This window comes from Ammospiza caudacuta, chromosome 3, assembly GCF_027887145.1.
Source record: "Ammospiza caudacuta isolate bAmmCau1 chromosome 3, bAmmCau1.pri, whole genome shotgun sequence".
Classification (NCBI taxonomy): domain Eukaryota; kingdom Metazoa; phylum Chordata; class Aves; order Passeriformes; family Passerellidae; genus Ammospiza; species Ammospiza caudacuta.
The window spans coordinates 61,691,660-61,707,370 of NC_080595.1; the positions used below are offsets into that span (position 1 = coordinate 61,691,660).

Here is a 15,711-nt window from a genome sequence, read left to right on the forward strand (position 1 = left end):
TGAACATTAAAAACTTCTTTGCTGAAATTAGACTTGAATCATCATGAGGAAACTAGGAAACAGTTCTTTTTTGGAAACACAGATTTGGTGCACAATCTCTACATTGTGTTATTTTTCCTTTAGCAGATATGTCTTTCTTGAAGCAAATTACATTTTTATCATATTTGCCCCAGTAAACTATATCTATCTTAGCAAAAAAAATTGCACAGTCCTTTAGATGTTTTCCACATTCTCTGTAACACTTCTCTTGAAACATTCCCAATTTCAGCATTTTAAGAAAAACACACCCCCAACCATCATATCATATCATAACCCTTTCTATCTGTTCTGTTTGTCTTTTAATTTGCTTGAAGTTTGTCAGACATTTTTTTCTGCATTATTTTTCCATCTGTTTAAAAAATAATTTATTTGTTTTGGGTTTTTTTTTTTCTTTCCAAAGTGAAGCAAAGCAAATGCTAGAATCCAAATGGCTCATTTTACTCTAAATGCTGATCTCATCATGCTCTTGTTGGTTTGCATCTGTGGACTGAAATTATTTGTCATTTTGTGCAACACTGACAGAAATGCAAACAGAAAGGCTTGCATTAGTAGCTATGTATCACACCAACATTTCAGAAGACAGGTTACCTTTTTTGCTGCCTGTTCTTCTTCTACACCATCCCCAATTACAACATACACTACTTTTCTGCCAAACCTTTGCATTATTCGTTCAAAGCAACTTTCTTTTCCTGGAAGATAAATGAGATAAGAGTTCAGAGTGAAGTTACCTGATTAGCTGCATGTTCCTCATCTCGGCCATCTCCAATCACAACATAAGTTATGTTAGTGCCAAATCTGGACACTATACGCTCAAAACAGCTCTCTTTGCCTGAAAAACAATGCACTGTTTATTCAAACTATCAAGTGAGTTATGGTGAAGCCTTACAGAGGATTTTTGCAGTGGTAAGACATTGCTACTACTACTTTTAAGTTCCCAACCTTGGGATTTAGAGCCAAATTTGGTAAGAAGCAATGGATTCCCTTAATAACACGTTTCAGGTAAAACTAGGTCTCTTAATCATTACAGGAAAGCCACTAAGATGAAGGAATTAGCAGCACTGCAAAAATGAATAGGTTAGCAAATGAATAATTGAATTTAAATATTTCCTTATGATTGTAATAATATTCTTACAAGGAAAGTAGAAATTTTAATTCTAATGTATCTGCAACAATGAATGATGTAGTAATGAAAAAACTTAATTAAATGATGACTGAGGTAATAGTTCTGCCTGCCACTGCTAGAATACGCACTGCTTTTTCCCTTGTGAAAATAATTTATGAAACATATTGCAATGCTTTTGTCAATGAAGTGACACATTCCATGCTATAAAGGTTGTCATGGATATAGATATGAAGCATTCCTGAACTGATGATTGGTAAAATTTGCAAAATTATCAGTCACTGTATGCTGCATCACATTTCACAGGGATGCCTGCTTTTCTTGGTTTACAGTTTTGCATGCAATTTCCATAAGCCATACATTTCCAAGTCATAATGCACAAAAGGGACACAGCTGTGAACAGAATGGGGAAGAGCCCTTTTGTTATCCAGCAGCACAGGTTCTGTCAGAAACAGCTGCCATTCCCACCACTGACATACCATGGCTCAGGAAAAGGTTTGTGAAGCTGTGGCCTGGCTTGCATAGAGCTGAAGGTCAGAGCAGAGGCTAATTTAACAGAATTTCTGCTCAGATTTGAATTCACAAAAAACTTATCTTCATTCTTTTCTGCAAGTTTTTTGTTTTCTGGACCATACTGAGCAGCTTCTGAGGCTTTTAATCAGCATCTCTACTCCTTTAGGCATCACTGAAAATAAGGTGAATTTGGAATTCTTTGACATAAACACATCTGAACACATGCAATGCCTAAATCTTGTAACTAAAACTGCTAAGTGTCAGTGAAGCGTTTTGGAATACATCCATTACTGGGGGAAAAAAAAAAAGGTAATGCATTGTAGTCAGAATGGATGAAAGAATATCTTTCTTACCTATTTTGGTTGCACTGTATATATTTTCAATAGGAAAAGCTCCACCTAAGCTGTATAGTAGAACTTTTGCAAGTGCTGGGATAAGCTGGGTTGTTGTTACCAACACGTTTACACAATTACTCCTAAAATGAGAGAAACAGTTTAAGTTTAAATAGTTTTAAAACAGGACCCAAATGTTGATGAGGTGAACCAGCTGTGGAGAGCATATTAAGGATCCCTCAATATTTACCTCCATTCACACAGTAGAGCTGCTCAGCACCATCACTTACAGAAAATGTACATAAAACCCCTAGTGAAAGCCTTTAAAATTATGTAGGCCTGATTTGTAGGAAATATTCCACACTGGCTTATAAAGAATCAGGTCTTTGAAGAGGGGTCTAGTAAAATACAGATATTTAATATAGATAAATACAGATATTTAAGACCATCAACAACCTCCAAAACAAGTTATTTGAATGCTTTGAAAGCATAATTTTCATGCTGGCAATTAATTGTCAGTAGCTACCAGCAAAATAAAAGAGTTTAGATAATACAGAAACATAATTTGCTACTCTTTTATCTATCTTTTATCTAGACTTTTCTCCACAATGGCATTGCTTTCTTCAAGTTTCAAGAGAAAGAATATGTCTGAAGAGAGGGAGAGATAAGAATGATCATGTTAATAAGCTAGCACTGAGTGGTGAGGATGGAAACTTGAATGGAGAAGTTGTGCAGGCCAGAGAATTCAGAGCTGAGCTACTTCAGGCCCTCACAGGCTGGAACATGACCATGATGTGGACATGGAGCTGAAAGTAAATGCTTGTGAGCTTTCCTCCTGGCATTTCCACAAATTCCAAGCAAGACCCCAGGCTGCTATTTTCACCTTTATGTATCTCAATTTCCTGTTATAACATATCAGTAATGTTTAGCTGACTCACAGGTAACTTCTGAAGGTTTACAGCTGTACAGTTACTTGAAGACATGACAAAAGACTATTGTTTAACAATCCTGAGTGAAGGATAAGTCTTCCAGACTCGTCCACCAATGCTCAACTGCAAAAGTCTCTCTGAAGAGTAACAATTCAGAAAGAAATGCAGAACTAAACACAACAGCTCACACAAATGTGTTACTTTTTTCCTCCTGAAGTGCTTCACACATTGTTAAATAAACAATTAAGAGATAAGCATATTGTAAAAGTTGTTATGTTGAAATTGTTTTTGTGTCTTTCCAAGTTTGTTCTTTCCACTTGACACTGAGTCTTTTTCCAGACATGATCAGAATGCAAGATGACTTAATGTTGCTCTTTTTTGTGGTTTGAAACTAGGTTTTTTTAGGATTTCTGATAAGATACATATTGCATTGCTTACTAAGCAGCAGCAGGGTTCACAGTTTTATCGTTTCAGAGGAACAATACGTTTTATGTTTCAATATTGGGAACTCAGACTTCTAGTTAAAAGCGATTTTTGCTCTTGTGAAAACGTAAGATTTATACTAAGATAAACTGGTTTGCTTGGAAGGACAGAAGAAAAATGTACAGTATTTAGGTAGCACTGCAAATAGGCACAAACACTGAAGGACAGAACAGAGAGCTGTGGAGTTCAGAGAATGCTGTCCACAAGGCAATAAATTAAAAGTTGCTTCAGAATTCTACAATACACTTTAAATGTACACACATTTGAGACGACATTTCATACTATCTTCAGTAAATGCTGGAATCAGGATAAATTAAACCACTTTCCACTTTTCCTATGTCCTACTCAAAAGTCATAGTAGACCTGTTCTGTTCTTTAAAGGCACTAATTTATTGTAATCTAAAATGTAAAAAAATATCCATTACATGTCTAGAAACTTTTTTTACAGCAGACTCAGATACATACCTTGTGCTGATAATTGATAATGATTTAAGTGCATTTGTAAGCCAGGAGTCTGTCAGAGCTTCAATCTCTGCTCTTAATTGCAACCATGCATCTCTTTTAGCGGGACCCAGGAGTCCTTTAATGTAAGAAAAATGAGAAAAAATATCATTAAATTCTGTATCAGATGGGGTTTATGGTCATTGTTTCTATTTTAAATTCCACTACAACTTGAAAAAAATATCACAGAGAAAATCTATTTTCTTCAACGACCAGGAAATTGTAGATTTTATTTGTACTTCACTATAGCAAGGAATGTCAGATAGTATTTTAGAGAATAATAATAATTAGTTGCATTTCTTTATGTATCAGGCTGCATATCAAAGTATTCCTTTCAGAAAGACATATTTTAAAACCAGCTCTTCCCACATACCTTATTCTGAAATTATCAGAGGCAGTGAAAAGGAGATCCATGTCATTGGGATCATAGGTGAAGATGGTCACAAAAGAAGATACTTTAGAATAAACTGTTTAAAACTGCCCTACTTATGACTCTGCAGATAGTACACATACAAAAATACATTTGTTTGCTGATGGCATGCTCTTTCTGTCCTGTTGTAATTGGCTCCTTTTACAGCATTTAGATCCTGAAATGGCTGCACATCTTATGTACTCATATCTCAGTTGGTTCTTAAAAGATGCTCCTCAAAAATCTCTTTTTGGGTATAAATTGTCAGACGTTGAAAAATACCCAGCCTATTGAATGTTGAGACATGAATTTGCTGGAACCAATGTATTTTAAATGTAGATTTGGAAGAGCAGGGAAATAGGCTTCCTGAACTTTAGTATCCCTCTTCTCTTTCACACCCTGCAAGTGATGATGACTGTCTTCAAAAATCAGAAGTGAAATAATCTAAAAATATATGGACTGATCTTGCCTTCTGATAATTTCTAGCAGCTCTTTTGAAATAAACAAATACAGATAAGCTACAAAAATCATTTAAAAAGCTAAGATGTGGAGGATGACTGAAGAAACCTGCCCATTAAGGATGGCTTATATTTCAGATGCAGGATATGTGGGAGACAATAAAAACCTTAATCCAGTGCACCACATTTCTGCACTCTATTTGCAATGTTTTGTTCCTCTCAGTGTGTTTCCCTGTGCTATGCTCTTGGACTTGTTCTCTAATCACTGTTAAAGGTTTTATGAAATGCAGCAGCTTCAGAATCTTAGATGCATCAGGAGATAAAAGAAAACCCAGTAAACTTTTGGTTAACACCGTTTCAAGAATTATTAATATGTAACAACTCTATTCACAACACCAATGAAAGGCAAAGTAGGGCAAGTGAAAGTCAGCCCTCTACTACCACACTTTGGTCCTATTGTTTCACGCTGTGGTGAGGAAAGACCAAACTTCTGAGAGTGAAAATACGTGACTGTAGCAATTATTGAAGACTTTTAAGTATTCTCTGTTCCCACAGTCTATTGTTGAGAAGGTCAGCTGGCACATTTCCCTCCTCAGAAGAAGGCTGGCTGTCTCTGCAAGGCACACAGGACTATCCAGGACAGATTCTTTTGGCTCTGCTGCCTGATTGCCTACAATTTACTGGTGCAGACATATGTGAGTCCATGAATTAAAACAGTAACAGCAAAGTTCTTGTCCCAAATGAGATTTGGACTGATTGGAGACAAAATTGCGTAAGCTCCAGAGTCAACAAAAGGGGCTATTGGCATGGCAGTGATAGAATTCTCTTGCATCCACTGGTGAAAACAGACCAGCAGGTACCCAGCAGAAAGTTTAGGCAACAGTGTTGTTACCAACCAGATCATGAAAATGTAGGATGGAAATGGCCATCCACAACCAATTTGTGCTGTGAAACTATACAATATCTTTCTTAGAACAACAGCAAATCTGAAGTAGTCTAAGTGGTTCAACAAATCAGCTGGCTCTGAGGGAGGAAAATGGGCTCTGTGGAAGCTAATTGGGAGCTTGCTTTGTTTCCCCAACTGCATTTGCCCTGCAGAACAGCATGTGGCTTTGCCTTTACAGTCAGTAGCTTTCAGCAGACTTTGGTTCAGTCATATCACTCTCCATTCCCTCTGTGGCTTCCCAGGCTCCTTCCCTGGGTGCAGCTCATCACCATGCAGCTTAGACTGATCAGCATTCAAAGCTGGTTTTGCTAATTGAACTCACCTCCTATGTTGTTCTTGTAAGTATTATACAACTCTTTTACTCTTCTGTAACGGAAAGCCAGCTTCCTCATCCAGTCAACCCCTCCTCTTACACCTGTTGGCAGACAAAGGTTTGCACTACTTGCAGCTGCATGGAAGCCATCAGTTGCAAAACTGTAGGTACTGCAAACACCCAAAATACAGTAAAAATAAATACAATGTATTCCTGTGAATGCTCAAATTATTTCATCTTTAAAAAAGATAATAAAAAAATATTTCTGTATCTTACCTTAGGTCTTGTCCATTATCATCTGAAGAAACATCATCTATATGAACTTGATCGCATTCCTGTTAGAAAGAAAGCAAACCCAAATGACAAATCCATCTTATGAGAGAGTGCAATCACCCTTCCTGGAAGTGTCTAAAAGTTGTGTGGATGTGGCACTTGGGGACACGGTTTAGTGGCGAGCACGGTGGGCTGGGCTAATGGTTGGACGAGGGGATATTAGAGGTATTTTCCAACCCGAACCACTCTGTGCGCACCGCAGGCTTAGTACAGAAGAAACGAGCAGTGCAGGCACTGGCTGCACCAGGAGGTGGCAGCCTGTGCACACCCACAGTTTCCTCACAGTTTCCTACTGCTTTAAACTTCAACTTCTACACAGTATGAATCACTAAACAGACCTTAAAAAAAAAATATGCAATTTTGGGGTGATTTTTAGGAGTAAAATTTTCTGAATTGTAAATCCACCAAAATTATAAGTCTCATTTACAGCCTTCCTAGTATACCAATACTTGAAAATCACATAAACCTTATTTTCCCACTCCCTCAAAGCAATTGATGGTGAACCTCAACAGGAGTAAAACTTATGTTAAGTAGTTTGAACACTTATCAGGTTCTTATTTTAATTTATGTGAGTGCCTTTGGCTGGAAAATCACATATAATCAGCAATCCTACAGAACTTGATTATTTCCTGGCTTTGGAAGGGATGGAAAGAATTTGAGGGAACTGAGGGACATTGGAAATATGAATTCCCCTCCAAGACAGCCTCATAATTGGGCAGCTATCAAATCTCCTTATCTGCACAGTGGTTAGAGCACAAAGATAAGAAACTGTGGTGATAAAAAAAGTACATATATAAGCTAAGCTATCATGTATTATATAATTGCTTTCAATAGTTGCTGGAACTAACACCTTAACCCAAAGACACACCTGAAATTCAGTGTCCATTTAAGTCAGCCCTTAATTCAGGCTCTCTGTGACATGCATGGGTATGTCCTTCTAGGTTTCCAGTCTTTGCCTCGTTACAGTGGTAAATTGTACAGATAAAAGATAAATCTGAACAGAGGAATGATTTCCAAATGTGTAAGACACAAGTTCCTAGAGTGTGAATTTAGGGAATTATCATTTCATCTTTCTACTTTGTTTGCTTTGCAATGAGCAAAAGCTTAAGAGACTTCTACTCACATGAACTAGGCTGTTTCAAGAGGCAATTATGTATAAAACAAATACCTATAATTCAATTTTCAAATACATAATTTCATTGCATCATACAAGCAATCATAATCTAAAATATTGGGCCAAAGCTAAAAGAAAGAGTTACCAAGCTCTCCTTATGTGGCTTATTCCATTAAGATAGGATAATAGAGATGTGTTCAAGGAACAGGAATGAAGCATTCTTTCCCTCACTGGAGAAATAAATTGTTTTAAGTCAGTCTGAGGAGATTATCTTGAGCTGTAGAATATTTTTAAGAAGCTATTTTTGGATGTAAATAGCTGATGAAGAGAGAAAATAAAGGGAATGCGGCAGCTGAAATAAAATATTAATTTCTTTATCTTTATTCATCATTTATACTCCAGGAAAAAAATGGAACTATGCTTCACCCAGTGTAGGATAGGAACTCAAAAATCAGAAAAAAAGCCTATGGGAAAAATTCTGACTCTGTGTTTTGCAACATCTGGGCAATATCAGGCTTCCTAATCACATTCACAGATTTCTTTGGAACTTGTAAAAGTATTAAGTTTAAAAGTTTAAAATCTTGTGAAGAAGGTATACTAATTAAATGAAAGGCATACAAAAGCCTTGATGGATCAGGAGTGTCTGCTGATGTTTAGGTTTTGTTAAGCCTTTCAGCTACATTGTTCCAGCCTTGAAAATTCTAGGTAAATGTTCTGCTGATAATTTCATTATTAAGTTAAATATGAGTGGGTGGCAAAGGCTCAGCTGTTTAATTTTTTTTTGTCTCACAGTTGGTTCATTGTGGTTCTGTGACTGACTCTGGAAACAGGATGAGGGGACCATGCAGTTTTCTGATTACTCATCCCCTTGTCTCTGCAAGAAGGTTGTTAATATAGGAGTTAACATAAAGTTATATAGGAGATCAACCCAACAGCATTCTCCAACTTCCTCTTTATCCCCCTTCCTTTTCTCCTCTGGATCTATGGGTCATCTCCTCTGTACACGCTGACAATACACATTTTCTGACCATCAAACAAGCTCATGTGCCCATCACTCTTTTTTTTTTACTTTGTTTTCTTGTTTACTTATCTACTTCAACTAAAATGTTTACCTTTTACAAATTCACTTACATTGTGTGGAAAAACCTTGCTATTAAAACAAAAAAAAAAGCAGATCGTTTGAGCAGATTTGAGATAGTTCTCTACTTTTCTCAAAAGAAACAGGAAACTAGTGGCACAGCACTACATCTGAGTTTGCCTTTAAATGACACTAAAGAGTTATGGGAAAGAAAGCAAGCTCTTTGTCAACTTAAATATTAAGGTAAAATAATTTTCACATCAGCTACAGTACTGGTTAAGCTCAAGTCACAGTGGCTGTCAGTGCAATGTCAGAACTAAGAAACAGAAAAATACATTTCCTGTTAGAGCAAATGCAGGAAAGAAATCTAAGTATAGTATCTAGCTTTTGTTAGAAGCAATACTAATTAAAATTATATCTGAATGCAGCCAATTCTTTGCAGCAATTTTTAGAGCCTGAAAATTTAAGAGTAAAGAATAATTACATCATCCATAAAACTTATCATCTTGGACCAGACAATTACTTCATTATCCAGTAAAAGCACTGACTTACCAGGCTGAACACAAAACTTCACTATGCTTTCTTAGGCTATTCCGAAAAGCCCTTTTAATATATATGCTTCAGTCTTTCTTAAAACTAGTCTTACCTGCCTCCCAAATTCTGAGAGTTACCTAAATCTTATTTTTAATTTCTAATTTCTATTTCTAGTGAGAAAAAAAAAAGGACAAAATCTCCTTTAAAGTATGATAGGATAATGATAAAAATTGAAATATAATTCAGTTTGTTTGAAATGAATACTCTTTCTATTCATTGACCTGAAAGTGGAGAGGAATAATTGGAAGATTCATGTCTGAATTACTACTTGCAATTTGGAGAAATTGTATTTTTGATGTGTGTAATATGCCTTACCTAGTATATATTTACCTATTATACATTTCTAAATGCTGTCTTAGAATTAATACTAAGATATGAAGAAAACCTCAGTTTTATTCCTTACCTGGCTGAAAAGAGAATGCCTTAGTTTGGCCATTATTATAAATCTGAGTCCCATCCCTAAGCGTTGTTTAGGCATATGAACTTTCTGGAACACCAGACTCCTATTTTCATGGCAAAACACCAACTGCCCTCCCGAGTGAAACTTCTCAAGCTAACTAAAATTTATACCCTGAGAATGCAGTAGCTGGAGAAGAGCCTAGCCTGAAATAAAAGTGCAGCTTGGCTGATTAGAACATGGGTTACTGGGTCAGCAGGGAGTGTCTCAGCAGATCGGAATTCCTGCATCAGCAGTCGCTGCAGCGACACAGATTTGCATCGAGGAAGGAAAACTTTCTTTTTGTATGTGATAACTTCAATAACTTGGTTATTATTCCTAGAACCTGCTATGCAGTTTTTGTAAGCAAGAAAGACAGGAAAAAAAGAAAGTTTAGAGATGTAGGGATTGGCGTAAATATTACAGGTACACAGGTTCAGTAGTACTTCACAGTTGTCATGTCCAGAGCCACGAGGTTAACTGTGGGCTGAAGATGAAAGCAAGACAGAAGGCGTGGGACCTGAGGGCTCACCACTGAAAAAGTGACAAGATGAACGGATAAGCAATCTGTCTGCCTAGGAAATAAAGGCCTGTTTCATTTCCTCCAGTGAGAACTGAAGGTCTCGTGTCTTGATGGCCATGATCATCAGCAGCTCAGCACTCAATTCTGCTACCCTGGGGGAGGACAGAGAGAGGAAGACAGAGAAAGAGAGATGGGGAGAGGAGGGGAGATGAGGGAGAGAACCAAGTCAGACTCTGGGAATTCTCAAAATTCATTACACATTCATGCAGATGCACTTTAATATTCAGTAATGGCCATGTGCTCGGCAAACAGATTTAAACAGACATGTTTATCCATCAGCATAATCAAGGCTGCCTCTACATGCTTGGGCACTTTATCCTTTTTGCTAAGAAGATAGAAAATTCCTGGTCTTCTCACACACAGAGAAATGTATGCGTACAACTCATTTCAGCACATGAACTTTGGAATTTTGGTAATTTTGTAAGAGAGTTGGTTTTGAGGCCAAGATGAATTCTGAGCCATAAAGTACAAAATTTCTTGTAGAAATTGAGATTATTAAATATATATATATAAATTGCTTTTAGTCAAATCAAACTGATTGATTTACGAGACTCTCTGAGACAGTTCCCAAGTACTATTTTTTTTATTCATCTAAAGCTGGGAACTGTTCAAGCTCTGGAATGAGCTGGCATATGAGTTTTTGGACAGGGGTATTAAAACCATCCTATGAAGATTAGCCAAAGTGTAATGATCCGCCTATGACAGCTGAACTTATGAATCTACAGACGAAATAAATAATGAGAGAAAGGAATGAAGTTTCAGTGGCCATAAGTAAGAATAAAGAAGTCTGGAAGGAGGGCAAAGCTCCATTTTGCTGAACTCTTCTGCTTGAACTCAGCACAACATTGAAGAACAGATTCTACAGAATGGCTTAAATTTCGTTCATGCCACATAAACTCTGAACATGCAGGGGCAAAGGTCTGCTAAAAAGAAATTTAAGAAATGTTTTGAAAAATTTATTTGGAATCTCTCCCTGGTACAGGGCACCAGAAGGAGACATTCACTGAATGTACTTGCATTGTCAAGAGATGCCTCGATAACTGCAATAAAGCACACACTGAGAAAGGCATGTCCAGGGCTTTACTTGCTTTGGTTTCTGCTGCTGCAAGGAGGAAGTGCAGGTCAGGTGTGGAGTGAAGTAGATTCCAGTTTCTTGACTTAAAAAGAGCTAAGAATAAATGAGATCTGCAGGGGATGATGAAGACAACCACAAACTGGTACCTTCTGGTTTTCTTACTACCTACTTGATGAAGGGACAAAAGACAAAATTTACATCCCAGTGGATGGAAAAAATTCACTTATCTTTATTTTGTCTATTCAGTCACCAGAGACCTTTCTCTGGGATTCAAAATAAAACCTTGAAGTCTTCCAGCTCCCATTCATGGCAAGTATCTGTCTGTGGAAGGAAGTCTGGGATCTACTCTCAGTATGAAAACAACCATTTTAGACCAGCAGAAGGTCTGAAAAACCCCTGGGTTAATTTGAAAACTGTTTTTCACCCCGTGTCTTGACACACATGGTTGTAGGCTGTCACTGTCTATGTTAATAGATCTGGGTTCTTAAGAGTGAAATAAGAAGCCTGTGAAGCTCAGCTACAAGCCTGCTCCCAGACCACTGTCCCTGTGAGAGTCCATCCATGTCCTTTGACAGGTGAGCTGCCCACCTGCCAGAGGGCACTTCCTAGGTCTCCTTCTGACCAATTGCCAAATTATATTCCCTGGGTAGATTGTGACAATGCATTGATTGCCTGGTTACCTTGGGAAGAGAAATCACTGATCAGAACATCTATCACAGTCCCAGCTCTCTGATGCTGCTTTGTTTGAGGTAAATGAAGAATATTCTACATTTCAACAAGTAACACAAGCCTGTAGCCAAAAGGCTGCCTAAGAGAAGAACATCTCTTCTGGTCAGATGAGGGCACCCATTGAAAGCAAATGAACATGGAGAACTTCAAGAGAAGAACGTGAGGCATGCATGTTGCCATCCTGGAGATGACAGCAGACAGCTTTACACACATGGAAACCAAAAAAGATGGACAAAGAAAGGAATGGGTAGTTTGCAGATTCTCTCTCTCACTGAGTTTCACAGAAGGACTCTGGTGGCACCAGAAGTCAGTGCCACTGGATAACCTCTCTCTGATCAGAGTATGACAAACCCAAAAACTACACAGGCAGAAATGTCACACATAATAAACACTAATGCACAACAAAGCCACTAAGTTAAAAATCAGGAATACCGGTGCTAGCATTCCTTTGATTCTTACCTCTAAATCATTAAAAAATAAATGCGTGTCAGCAAGATTAAAAATCATTTCTTCCATTCGTAGTCCAAGGGTCACTGCCATGGGTGGATCCTTAAAAAACAAAAAACAAGATCAGCCATTACATACTTCTAACTTATATAAGAATTACTTTAAAAAATTATGTATATAAAGTGTTTTGAAAAATTAACACTGTTAGAAATTTCCCTGAAATCCTTTCAGTAATAAGCTATTTTAATATAATGCTGCAATAAGACACTGCTAAACCTCTGTTTGTGAGAAAATTCAGAGAGCTGTGGATGCTGAAAAATCAAATTTTTTAAAGCTGAGCAATTTGCAAACTGGCTGAACTGACAGGAAAACATCTGGTGGCCATAAACGTACACATAAATATAAACATAAACAAGTATAAAGAAGACTGGAAATAGGGATGGCACTTTTCATAAAACATGTATGCAGGAACATATTTTTCTGGGAAAAGCATATATAAGTTTGTTGTTTGCTACAGATCCCTTCATTGCTGGTGAAACACAGAAACACTGTCCCTGGATAAGATTAATTCAAATTGTTGCATTTGTTTGTAGGTCGCCTTTCACACTCTCAAATTGCTCTGCCTCAGCAAGACACCACAAATCTCCTGATCTGCAATAACACTGTCTGAGAGCATTAAGTATACAGCTAAGGCAAGGTAATGAATTCAGATTTTCTGGGTTTGCTAGGAGAGAGGTAAAGCAGATTTGTGTTACCGTACAGTTAGTTTAGAGCAATGGTCCTGGTGCTTTGCTGACACCTAGTAATTAGTTTGATTGTTGCCCTAATCATCTGCCTGAGCTTGTGGGGTGCCGTTAACTTCTTAATGCTTAACACAACTGCAGTGGACTTTTAAAACACATGCAGTTCTCATCAAAATATGATAAAAATATTTCATAATTTAATCTCTGACTGACATGAGCAAATTTTCAGAATCCCTTCTTAAATACTTTGAGATTTAAAGTCTAAATATTTACCAGCATGTAGCAACAAAATCTCACAAAACCTCAAATGATCATTTGTTAGCATTAGGATGAAAGACTTCCCAACCAGGATCAGACACTCACTACTCTAGGGCTTTGCAATGACGGAATAAAAGATGGCTTTTGCATTCAAGCACTTAATAACTAATGGTAAAATCTGAAACACTGACATACTTTGACTCTTGCTCATGGAAAAGGCATACTTGAAGGGGAGAATAGTGTTCAAGAAGTTGTAACGATCCAATATTATACCCAATTCTCTGGCGGTGAAAGGAAGTATTTTTATGTAGATCCTTGAACGGATCTAGAGTACCTTTCAGAAGCCAAAAACAAATGCAAGAACAGAATTTTATCCATTCTGTCTTCTGTAGTAATGATAAATGGATTTGAAAGTCACATGGTTGAAGTCAGCACCAAGTGCAAAGATCAGATTTCCAAAAGGATGATTAAGGAACACCATTAAGAGATTAGCAAAACTCATGTTAGGCACTGACAACACAAATCACTAAAATACCCAGGACTCACGAGATTCCTCATCAAGCCATAACACTTTTATCAAAATGTCATCACATATAAACACGTGTTTGTCTCTTTCATTTGCATTTTCTGTGCATTGTAAATAGAAATCTTTTCTCTCTAGATACAATATAACAGAGAGTATTTGCAATACACTTCTTTACTTCTATCCCACGAACACTAAAGTATGTGTAGAATTTTATGCACAGGTGGAAACTCATTATTATTTATATAAGCTATTCACTGGAGTGCTTCCAAAGCTGGAATCTCAGACATTTAATTCTCAGCCTCTTTTTTACCCCTTCCTGGGCAGAAGCAGACTTGAATGCAGAAATTTCCTATAACGTTTTCCATTATAATTCAATTTGTTTTTACAGAAACTACCAACTATGTATGACAATTTCCTGCCTTGCCTGGTATAGGTGAAAAATGTAAATGTGACAAAGCTCTTATGATTTTCTTATTAATAGTATTTTAGTAACCAGTTATGCCTGACTATTACTATTAAAATTATATTTCCTACATTCCTGTTTTGACAAAGGCATGAGAAGACTATTGCTAGGTATGGTATGTAAAATAAAATAAAGCAAAGCAAAGGGAATTCATTTCAGCTTAGCATAAAATCACTCTGGGATCTCCCTGTACAACCTCTGCTAGGGAGAATTGCTGGAATTGAATTCTCAAGATATGAACAATTCTTCCCTTAATAAATTGGCCAAAATTTTGCACTGCAACTGTTTACCAAGAATTAAAAATTATGTTCCATCCAGCTCTTGCCAGGTTAAGTTCTTTCCTTCACATAAAAAATAGACAAGAAAGCAGATTTTTAAGGGTCTTGTGGCTTTATAGTGTTTGCACAATATGGAGGAACATGGCAATCATAATTTTACTGTCTTTCAGCCTGAAGCTGAAGTTACAGACTGATTCAAGTGGCACAAAGGACCGTGTGTTGAAAAGAAAGCAAGAAACTTGCAATTGGTACAGAACTTAGCACAGCAAACTGAAAAACTTAGTAAGAGGCAGACTGAATTTCTGTCAAAATTGTATTTTGTGCTACTCTGCACAAGCACACACAATAGAGGAAAAAAAGATTAATAAAAAATCTGGAAGTTTTCGCCAGATAATTCACAGAACAAAGAACAACTCTTTGGCCCACAGAGGTATGATGTTAGCCAGATATCATTAGTGTGCAGAAGAATCAAGACCAGCTACAAAACTTTTATACACCTAAATACAAATTACTTTAGTTATGTTAAGATGAAGGCACTAAACTGGAGCCAGACTGTCTGTCTGTGGACTTCTGTACCAGACTGGTCCATCCATTGGAATGCCTCCTGGGAGACTAGATAAAAATATCCTGGGAGGACCAATACTTAAATGTTTTGATCAAGTGGAGAGTAACTGGAATAAAGCCCCAAAAGCTCAGTGTCCATTAGTGGAAGAGATGTATTTAATACTGTTTTGGAATGTCAGGTTTCAGCACATGCTCAAAATAATTTCATTTCTTAGGAAAAAATCTGCAAACACCAAAGTAACTTTAATAAAACCTTGGAAAATGAAGAGATAAACAGACTGCTAGGCAGATTCATTGTGACAGGAATTTGCATGCATGAAGCCTTAAAAATAAACAAGAAAACAAGCAAAATTTTAAGAAGTTATTTTCAATGGATGGCTGTCCTGTACAGACTTAAAACAAAATTGACCTTGGGAAAAAGTGGAAACGCTAGCATTAAGTACCAAT

General features: G+C 37.1%; 1 protein-coding gene across 1 annotated transcript in view; it reads right to left on the minus strand.

The window, feature by feature from the left end:
* Nucleotides 1-15,711, minus strand: part of EYA4 (EYA transcriptional coactivator and phosphatase 4) — a 38,973-nt gene that overhangs the window by 1,651 nt on the left and 21,611 nt on the right. Inside the window, exons 9-14 of the mRNA XM_058800863.1 lie at nt 12,445-12,534; nt 6,320-6,378; nt 6,053-6,213; nt 3,882-3,996; nt 2,026-2,147; nt 628-728 (exon numbers count right to left, since the gene is read on the minus strand). Of these exons, the coding sequence (XP_058656846.1) occupies nt 628-728; nt 2,026-2,147; nt 3,882-3,996; nt 6,053-6,213; nt 6,320-6,378; nt 12,445-12,534 (648 nt within the window). The remainder of the gene's footprint in view (nt 1-627; nt 729-2,025; nt 2,148-3,881; nt 3,997-6,052; nt 6,214-6,319; nt 6,379-12,444; nt 12,535-15,711) is intronic.